Source organism: Siphateles boraxobius, unplaced genomic scaffold (assembly GCF_051911475.1).
Source record: "Siphateles boraxobius isolate OS27281-9 unplaced genomic scaffold, OSU_SipBor_1 25, whole genome shotgun sequence".
NCBI lineage: Eukaryota > Metazoa > Chordata > Actinopteri > Cypriniformes > Leuciscidae > Siphateles > Siphateles boraxobius.
Genome location: NW_027508866.1, coordinates 7,393,886 through 7,404,977, shown reverse-complemented (window position 1 = coordinate 7,404,977; position 11,092 = coordinate 7,393,886). Strand labels below are relative to the sequence as shown.

Here is an 11,092-nt window from a genome sequence, read left to right as displayed (position 1 = left end):
TGTAAATAAAATGGTAAATTATCTTTCTTCCTCCCTGTGTTACATGAGAACTGACTTGCTTAATAATGTGGAACAACCTCTTTAAGGGTTTCCATTTCATAAATATAAAATCTTTGGCCTCTGACTAAGAGCCCGTTTTGCAAGATTTACGGTAAAATGTTGCTAACTAATATTAGCTTTATAATGAAAGATCACCTGATACTTGATACTGCACGACAGACAATAAACTGGAAGTCAGTAATTTCCTGACACGTGCAAGCACCATGGCCTCTGACTAGATAAGTGCCCTTTTTGCAAGATTTTTTTTAAACTAGTCTATTATTGTTGAAGTATAATGGCAAGTATAATTAAAAAAGAAGTTTTTTTTTTTACATTCATGCTATGACAAATATGTTGTGCTGAAAACAATGACACACAGGGCAGGAGAGAAAATAAGACACTTATTCTATTTCTATGGGGAATGAGGAACATATTTTCCTTCTGAGTGTGCCAATGAAGAATTAAGGGTTTAACACACCTTACAATAGCAAAGTTGAACCATTTATGAATGTAATTCATTTTCACTCAATTTGACTGGTTTCGTGTGACTGTAGTGATGTGTACAAGTGTTCCCCATATTGTTCATATCTTTCATTATTGATCACAGGAATATGAATAGGCGTTCTCACAAAAGTGTAAAAAAAGAAAAAAAGAAAGACATTTAGGCTACTACTTAAGTGTTTATAGTCCCTAACCACGCGGCAGTGACGAAATACTCAATGAATAATGTCGAGCTCAGCTCATCAAGTCTCGCAGTCCGCGGGAGCAGGTGACAGAAACTGCTGGACCAACCGAGCGATGCTCTACCGTTCGTCCACACGAAAGCGATAAACGCTCATCTTCCTTTGGAAATAGTGCGATTTGGGAAAAGTCTGTCCGGTCGGGAATGTTTTTGGAGGACCGCTGTGAGGCTTCAGCATGAAATCCTTCAAATATCCTTCAAACACTCTTTTGGAATTAAGCGTCATTTTCATTTTCATTCAAAACTCCAGGGTGGAAACCGAAGGTAAGATCTGTTGGTACTTCATAACCGGTTTCGTTTGGATGCGAATTGTTAAATTTAAGCTACATGGTAGTCTTTCTCACAACAGTCTTCTTTAATTCCTGCAAACTTTTACTCTTTCGTCCATGTTATCTGCTAACCTCTTGCATATGCGAGTCATTATTTTAAGCCTGCATGATGTTCTGATGATTTATTCGAAGGGGCTGTATGTTTGATTACTGAATGGAGTGTAAAGAATGCGATAAAAATAATCTAGGCTACACATAATCAGCAATGTATTATGCTACCGCCAATGTTTAAGACAAAGTAGTTCACTGAAAAGAAGTAAACCTAGTGTCAGACCTCAGGAACTTTTGACCCCTCTCGCGGTACACTCTGTTCTGTGGCATGACAATATTTTGCTTGTTTAACTACACGCTTTATTTGGCTTCACGAACTTCTGTCAGTTAAAACATAACGTGGTGGCTTTTCTCGCTGCTTATCTACAAAACACAACGTTTCATAGGTTCTTCGCAGTTAGTCAGTCACTCTGGTGCTTCTTTACACAAAGCCTCGATTGAATCAGGTTTCAGCCTGTGCGCACTGCGGTCCCCATGTTGTCAGACACTAATGGTTTTGAATAAAAAGTTGCATTGCTCATAATCCCAATCCTTAAAGAAACAATAAGCGGTGGATATCTGTGAAAATTTTAAGTGGATGTAAAAAAGGATGAAAAAAAAGCAAAGGGACCAGTGCTTGGAGAACTGTGCGCTATTGGGGTAATTTTAGTATAGTAGCATAGCCTATAAATGACATTGATTTTCAGTCTTAATTAGTAACTGACTTTAATTTCTGTTACTATAATTTATTATAGCTTATTCTAATATTTTATTCCCTTTTCATTTCCACATCTATAAATGTTTAATGTCCACTCTATAAATAAACATTTTAGTTTAAGAACCATATTTAAAGAGTTCACATGTACTTAAATTGGTATGGGTTGTTGACTCTTATTTCTGCTGTTATTTAAACCTTTGAGATTGACTTTACTGTCTTTGTTTGAGGTCCCAGAGACAGTGATGTGTATGTGAAAAATATGTACAAAATTAACCTCTTATTTCCCCTTCAATTCATTTAATATGTATATTTGACTTAAAGTCCCTGGTCTTATTTTACTTAAATTCTAACCTTGGATTACTGTATGTCAAATTATTTATTTTTTTAAAAATGTAACTGCTTTCCAAGATGTTAGTAATATTGCTTGTTAAGGCCCAGTTTGACCTCTTTAGAAAAATAATTTTTTTAAAATATATTTTTTGTGGTCACATTTGCCAGTAAAATAAATAAATTTTAGATGCAAAATGATAGACAATAATAAATTGTTTTCTCTATTTAAATAGTTTTTCTTGTTTTTAAGGATAAACCTCACTAAATTTTGCCAGTATGGTAAGATAAAAAACAAAACTAATTCAAAATATATATTTACTGACAAAACAAATCCAACAGTCGGCTGGAGTGAAATACTACAATTATGAGAAAATTTCATCTAAAACATATTTGCATTTATTCATCTTTTTATATCTGGAGTTTCCTATCCTCACATATATTTAATAACTTTCTTTTTTCCTGGTTTATGTTTAAAGGATTAAGTTGGAATTGTGTTTTTAAGTATGTTTTTTGAACTACTAAAAAGGTCTCTCAGAACCCTAACAAAGCATGAGGGTTAATAAAGAATTAAAATGAGCATTTATCTGTTTCTTAACAGAACCATATGGAGTCATACCCCTCTCTCGGATAAGTAGAGTCAATGGCTTTCATGAGGTGAAATAAGGTGTCACAGGCCAACAATACAGTGGATCTGAGTGCCATGGTGGAGAGGGATCTTATATCAGTTGCTTGAGTCAGAAATAGACAAAACACCATTCCAAACCACCAGAAGAGTCATGGTAGAGGCCATGTTTTATTCAACAAGAATGAAAATGGTGCTGTGAGGGATAGACGTGCAGTCTGTTTAAATAGCTTTCATTTGGAATCACAAGCAGAATGAACTTCAGGGTGAATTATGTGGAAAACCATGGTGGTCACATTCAGTTCAGCGGGACAATGGACTACTTGCACTGAGCTTCGTGGTGCACTTCCTTTTTGAAATAGTATGTAACGATGTTAGTAGTTCAGGGAAGAAGGAGGCGGGACCTGGAAACGTTCAACGAAACTTTAATCATAAAATAAATAAACACGAAATGAAAGTAAAGCAGCAGCCCCTCACGGATGACTGTCTCACATACATAAACAAAACACAAGGTAAAGTCCAGGCCTGGTTCTCTCTCGTCTTGCACTGTCGTCACTACACCTTTTATTCTTCCAGATCTCTTTCCATGAGACTCAAAGCAGGTGTGACGCTCATTCGCAATCGCTCCGTTCCCACACGCTTGCCACATAGTTTAACTCATTTATTTCCAGTTATGTATATTTTCAATGTGCTCTAGTCACCTATTGACTAAACGCCAAAATGAGTGTCTTCATGATTTAAAAATCTAGACATTTTCAGAAGCTGAACATTTGTGAGACCTGATGAATAAGATCAGTACAAACCTTTATTTGTAGCCTATTAATTCTTTTAATCACTATTTTGTGCCATTTTTCATTGTCAATATGTAATTTACATGTTTTTCTTAATTAATATTCAAAGTAGGAGCGCTGTCAACGCTATACTGTTTAAGATTAATTAGCACCAAAAGAGCACCAGGTCACACAAGCAATCAAATTGATTTAAAAATGGAAACTCAACAGGTATGAAGAGAAAAATCACTGTTAATGAGAAGACGTGCACTGGACTGCTGCAGATTAATAATGAAATATATTTATTTATTATTCAGAATGCCCCTTTGGAAAGAAAATATATTTATAGAAACATTTCAGCAGGTTCAAGATAATTCATGTTAATGCAGAGAACATGATTCAGTGTTTTAATCAATTGACAGCCATAAAATGTAGTAATAATCTGCATTCTCATGAGTAACTGTCTGTATGCAGGTGCGCTGAACGCTGTTACTGGAAACTCTCGAGCAGTAAAAAGAAGAATGCGGAAGTAGTGCCAGTAGTCCATTTACAAATATAAAAATTTATTTATGAGTCATTTATACAGAAATTCAAGCCCATTGGGTTGTGCCATTGTCACTTGTCAGTCGTTCGGCAAACAAAATAAATTGCTGTGGACAATATATCTATAAGACGCTTTCAGGCCTTCCCGCTCTCTAGTGCTGGAAAGCTTTTTTTGATCTTTCTCTGACCCTTTTCTCTTTGGTAATACATCTCAACCACTCCACTTAGTTTTTTTCTCCTATTTACACACACACACACACACACACACACACACACACACACACACACACACACACACACACACAGACACACACACACACACACACACACACACACACACACACACACACACACACACACACACACACACACACACACACACACACACACAGAAGACACATCTTGCAAATGTTCACAAAATTGTTTGTTTAGGTCAGGGGTGTCCAAACTCGGTCCTGGAGGGCCACTGTCCTATAGAGTTTAGCTCCAACTTGCCTCAACACTCCTGCCTGGAAGTTTAGCATGCCCAGTAAGAGCTTTAATTGCTGTTTAGGGTTAGGTGGTGTTTAATTTTTCAGCAGCGTTTCTCAGAAATCACTTACCGCACTTTTAAATATGTCATCTACCCAAGTGTATGTGGTTCATTTGAGATTAAAAACTAATTTTAAAGATTGCACTTAATAAATGTCCAGGATTTGCCATATCCATCAGGGAACACTCTCACTGCACACGCATCGTGTTTTCAACAACTGACCTGACTTGAATGCCTCTCTAAGAGGACAGAAGATTAATTCCTCTCTAAGAGTAGATCAACACATTTATTCTCATGGCAGCATCTGCATTTCATTTCCATATTTATCTCCTCACATTCTCAGCTAAAAGTGATGGAGAGTTGTGTTACAGTTGCATTTCAAAAGGCCAGTGTCAAAAACCTGCACTGTAGCCAGAAGATTGAATGCGAATTAAGTCGCACAGGAGCCCTTTTTCATTAATTGTCTAATTAGATGAACATAAAGGCTCAGTTATGGCTCTATCAACTTCAACAGTTTTCTTTCCACATGACTTTACTCTATTAAACTCCTGATTATAGGTAGGGTATACAATGTTCTTGTGTTTTTGATTTGATTTTGAGGTGTTTGGGTAATGACTTGGCCGGTTATACTATACATAAACAAATTGAGAGAGTTGTGTTAACAAATGTGCACCTGCCACCATGGACTGCCTGGAACCCAGTCTCTTTCGCTATATCTGCAGTCATGGGGCTGTCCTGTATTGTACTTCAATTTTCACTTAGCCTATTACCCTTTTCCCCCACATTTCTGGTATGTAGTTTTTTTGTAGCCTGGCTTTGAATTTAGTGTATTTCTTTGGATTTGAAGATGCACAGTATGCATTTCAGGTATTGTAGCTATGGGCAGAGAATAAAGATACTGGTTGGCAGTATCTTATTCTGTCACCCAGTATGGTTGCTATAGCAACATTGCCTTAAATCCTTTTGCCACTGTCATGGGAGGAAGCCTCTTTCCAGATGTAAGAGGCACATATTAGTTAGCACCCCAATGTTTCATGTGAACCCGAGAGCTACAAACCTCAATTGCATGAAACAAAAAACTAAATGCAAATCTAAAACATTTCCACAGTTTAGAGAGCACCGTTCTGCTCTGTTGTGCCAATTGTTACACTTGGTTTCCTTATCTGTGACATCATGCTCTCTTCTTCTCTAATGCTTTCTCAGAAGTGTTCTTTTGAATTTGTTGCTGTAGCATTATCTTTTGTGCTTATCCTCTATTAGCATAAATTACTAATGTGTTTTTCTAAGACTGCCAACCGAATTAAAAAAATTGTCAAGCTAATTTTTTGAATGCTGATTCAATAAATGAGTTTGCATGTCAATAGTATAATTTTATAACAATAATTCCAGGACATTACATTAATATGGTTCAGACAGGACCACTTTGGCAAGTTACTTGAGTTTATTAAACATAATTTTTCTTTGGCGGTATGGTTCCTTATGGGGTTTTTTGCTCCATGATTAACGGCATACAGAGCTTAAGCATTAACCCCCCATAGAACCTTAAGTGATATACAGATGATTAAGACACTTTAGCAAAACAGTGTTAATGTGTAGACGTGGCAGTAAATCCCAGGACGTCTATACTGTAGCTGGGCTATGAGGATGAGTGTCTCTCAGCAATGATGTCCGTGAGAGTTAGGACTTGAAAGCCTTGGTAATCTGAAACAAAAGAAGACGACAGCAACTGGTGCACAGTAATATGATTGATACTTATAGTGGTGAGTAGGGGTGGGCGATACTGCAAATTTCGGTATCGATCCGATGCCAAGTAAATACAGGGCCAGTATCGCCGATATCGATACCGATACCAATACTTTTTCATTTTAAAAGCATGTACTTGAACTTGTATGCACTTTCCTGTGCTAGAGCAGTGTGTCATGATTTATGAGGTGAATGCATCATTAATATCAGAATTATCATTAATATGCTAAATCTGAATACGTTTTCAAGACTACTAAATATTTTGTGATTTGTGCTCTCAACTCGCCTGTAATTAGTCAGTGACTTTTACTAAACTACCCTAATTATAGTAAATGTACTATTGTACACTAGCCTACTGTTCAAAAGTTTGGGGTCTGTAAGATTTTTAATTCTCTTCTGCATTTATTTGATCAAAAATACAGTAAAAACTGTAATATTACAATTTAACAGGCTACCTGTTTTCTATGTCATAGTAAACTGTAATTTATTCATGTGATCAAAGCTGAATTTTCGGCATCATTACTTCAGTCATGATGATAATTAATGCTGATTTGCTGCTCAGGAAACATTTCTTATTATTATCAATGTTGGAAACAGTTTCATATTTTTGAGGAAACCATGATACATTTTATGATGAATTATTTGATGAACAAAGTTGAAAGAACAGCATTTATATGAAGTAGATTTTTTTTAACAGTTTGAAGCCCTTTGATCAATTTAATGCATCGATCCTTGTTGAATAAAAATATTAATTTCATTAAAAAAAATCTTACTGACATCAACATTTTGAACCGTTATGTACACTTGTGGTTTGTTTATTGCGAAATAACTCCAGATCAACAGTCCCAAACTGCGTTTCCCAAACGCACTGGGCCTGTGAGCTCAGCAAAGCACCAGCATCGGAAGCTCTCTGTGATTGATTGGTGTCGTCTTGTATCCAGATGACTAGGAGAAGAAGTTCTATCCTACACAATTATCCGCTAACATTCGCTTATTTTTCCACTTAGAAGCTTATTTCACGCACTGAATTGCGTGCTAAATTAATAAAAATTACTGGTAAAAAACACACACATTTGGATCGATATTTTCATGTGAGGATTGATCCTTTTCGATACCACGTCAGTATCGATAGTATCGATACTTCAGGATCGATCCGCCCACCCCTAGTGGTGAGGGCGGGAGGTTGCGAGCAGTTTGAGCATGCATACCGAGCAGTGATGACACGTGTATATATATCCTCATAGGAGAATGGTAGTGGTTGGAGCGATTTGACAGCTGACCCCATCAGCTGATAGCAGTCTATGCCTACGTGGCCTTCCTGAACTAACGCTGCACTCAATTACTTAATAAAAAAAAGATTTTTGTTAGATTTTGTGTGTAGATATATGTGTGTATATATATATATATATATATATATATTTGTGTGTGTGTACACACTGAAAGCCTGTCTTATTGTGTTAAGTTTGGCTTCTCAAGTAAATGTAGACAGATAATACTGATTTAGAAAATTATTTTTTGCAGTGTAAAGCCCTTACTAAGTCACTTAATTACTTTATTTCCACTTGGTGAGATGAGTTGCCTGAGGAAATGTTTTCATTATGTTTATTATTGGATGCTTGTACACAAATATAATGTTTCAAATAAAATGTAAAGCTTTTCAGATGAATGAGTCTTTCAAAAAATGGCAGAGATTGTCTTGCCTACGGTTTGTTTGTGTCCCATAAAGCAAGGTGTATGTCATATAGGTCCAACTTTTTTCATAGTAGATTCTTCTTTTACCTTGAACCAAGGAGGTCTATAAAGATCAGGGGACAGCAGGACTGTGCTAATCAACCAGTGAAACCTAGACCCCTTGCTCTAAACCAGGGGTTCCCAAACCTTTCAGCCCAAGACCCCCAAAATAAAGGTGCGAGTGATTCGTGACCCCTCTATCCGTTGGTTAAAGTATACAAACATTGCGTGAAACTGTGCACACGCACTAATAGGGATACTTACAACACAAAATAACACAACAGTCAAAACAACCATTATATTATTTTATATTAAATATTAACATCACCTAATGAGACGGGTGGATAGACGTTGCAACAGGGGGGGGCGCGGCCGCCCCCTAAATTTACAAAAGTACTAAAAAAAACAATACATTTAGAGTTTGTAAAATACACACTGATGTTTATGGAAGAGGTAATAATAATCCTTTCCATTATAATTCGACACGTTTTATTAATATCAGATACACATTGTGTAAGGAACTTTAATGTTTACTCTATTCTTCCAGTTCACCAGCCACTACTTTTAAGTATTTCGGGAGTGGATGAATTCACATGTTGTGATCCTCTCCCTCGTTCATTTCACCTAGGGGTTCTATTTAATTACCATTTGTAGATTTCATTCATTGCGCCTTGACACCAGTTCAAAACTAAGTCCCAAAAGTCCGTGCTAGAAGCATAACTGTACGTTCACACAGCCGCCGACTTGAGTGGCAAAGAAGCTCTGGCCGCCCTGTCGAGGACGCTTGTCAAAAAGTACGGGGAAGCTTATTGAAGCTTGTTGACGCTTGTTAAAGCTTGTTGATGCTTTGGTCGCTCTGACGTACCAGCATTATGTTCGAGAGAAGAGAAGTGTCACAACATGAAATGTAAACAGAAAAACAAGCAATACATTGACACTAGAAACCTTTTATAATGACAGCATTTTTATATTTCCTATTCCGCATCTCAACGCACGTATACAGCTTGCCACAAAGAACCGACCAAAGTAAGGATTGTGCATTAAACATTTGAATTGTTTATTAATAAACTAGTGTTTTCTGTCAGTTTTCGGTTCATTTATGAGACGCGCTCCAGTTCATGCGCCGGCACCTCCGTGTCCTAATTGTATTGTCTACTATATTTGCTTTTTATTTATTAATCCAGTCAATTTGTTGATGAAAACATTGATTAAAATGAAGATACAATTTATACAAAACGAAATTTACTTAAAACAAAACTTAATAAGTGGTCAGAATTATGTTTGACCCATTCCAAATGTTTTGCGATATATGGTGACTCAAGCACTGATGGACCAAAGAGCGCTCATTTTGACATTTGAAGTAAAAACTTGAAATATAAATTCTCAGAAAATGCATTTCATACAAATATATTGAAACGTGTGTTTATATAGGCCTACTCCGTTAATAAAGGAGTCCGGACATTGGAAAAATATCAGTCCACATGCGTTTTATATTTAATATGAGGGAAATAGACATGCATGCTTGTGTGACACAAAAAAATCTTTAACCTTTAGGTAGCCAAATATTTTTTTAAAAATTCTACTAGACTAATGTCACTCATAAATCATGAAATTCCACACATCCGCCATCTCTTGAGTTTTATTAAAAATCTTTAACTTTTAGGTAGCAAAATATTTTTTAGTAATTCTGTCAATTACACTTCTGGAAATCATCTCCCGACCCCCCCTCGCTGTCTCACGACCCCCCGGGGGGTCGCGACCCCTACTTTGGGAACCCCTGCTCTAAACAGCATTGTTGGGTGGATTTTATGACATCAGTGGATGATTCACTGGTCTGAATAAATGATAATATAAACAGGAATTTGGAATAAAGCAGTTATTTAGAGCACAATTTCGTTTACAGAAATATAAATTGGTGCTGATATACAGTATGTTTAATCCCTTTGCGGCACTTCCTCTGGAAAATTGTGTTAATTAGGAATGTTTAACTAGCTATTTTTAGCTCCCTCTTAACCAACAACATGTTTCAATCTCCATGAAGATGTAAAATGTGCATCTGGGTTTTTGCAGAACAAATGATTACATTTCCAGACTGAGAATGTGTTTTTCCATGTAGCATAAAGAGGCTCGTGAAATAAAGATCCCTGCCACAAACTTAGAAGTCCAGTCGATGAAATGTGTCAGAAACATGAAGTTGTCCCCTGTTGTTTCTTTCTCTATTCAATACACCTTTTAAAGGTTTTATTTGTTCCCCTGGTTTGAAGGATCAGATTTTTTTTTTTTGCTTGAATCCCAACTCCAAACATATCCAGAGACGCCATAAAAGACGCCTTTTCTGGACGGCTGCTAATGAGATCATGAAAACCAGATTTGCTGGCTTTGTTGGGCCACCTGGTCCGGTTACTGGGATTAGAGCCGCTTTGTTGTGTACAGACGAGAGAGATAAATGAGAAGGTGACATATTTGTGGCATATACTAGCTCAATGCCTTGAGTATGCCATTATGGGGAACAGGTCATAATTAGTGCATTATGTCATTTTTTTACTCACTATTATGTCATTATTTACTCATTATTTACTCATGCTGTTCAAAACCTTTGTTGTTGTTTTTTTTTTTACATGGAACACCAAATAATTTTTTCCATAGTTTTTTTTTTCCATACAAGGACTGTCCAGTCTCCAAAATGAACAAATAAAGAAACAAAATTGCCCCATAATAGTAATTTATACTCCTCTCCTACTCATTCTTCTGAAGGCAAAATTATATCTTTGTGTGAGAACGTTTTTACTCACTGTTATCTCTACCCCTGCCGGAGCTCACAAATAAAAAAAAATATTTGTGTTGGGATGGAATTACTCAATTTCTGGTCTTTTCCTCACATAAAGCTAGGGCTTTAGAAGGCGTATGTTCTTTTATGGAAGAAAGTAAGTCATGTAAGCCCTGTTAACTACTTACGAAAGAGA

General features: G+C 36.5%; 1 protein-coding gene across 2 annotated transcripts in view; it reads left to right on the top strand.

The window, feature by feature from the left end:
* The first annotated feature begins 694 nt into the window (after positions 1-694).
* The window catches only part of rxfp2a (relaxin family peptide receptor 2a), a 48,165-nt gene continuing 37,767 nt past the window's right edge, over positions 695-11,092 (top strand). For both annotated transcript variants that reach the window (XM_077242280.1, XM_077242279.1), the window contains exon 1: positions 695-1,045. In XM_077242280.1, coding sequence (XP_077098395.1) covers positions 958-1,045 — 88 coding nt within the window. In that variant the 5' untranslated portion in view covers positions 695-957. The remainder of the gene's footprint in view (positions 1,046-11,092) is intronic.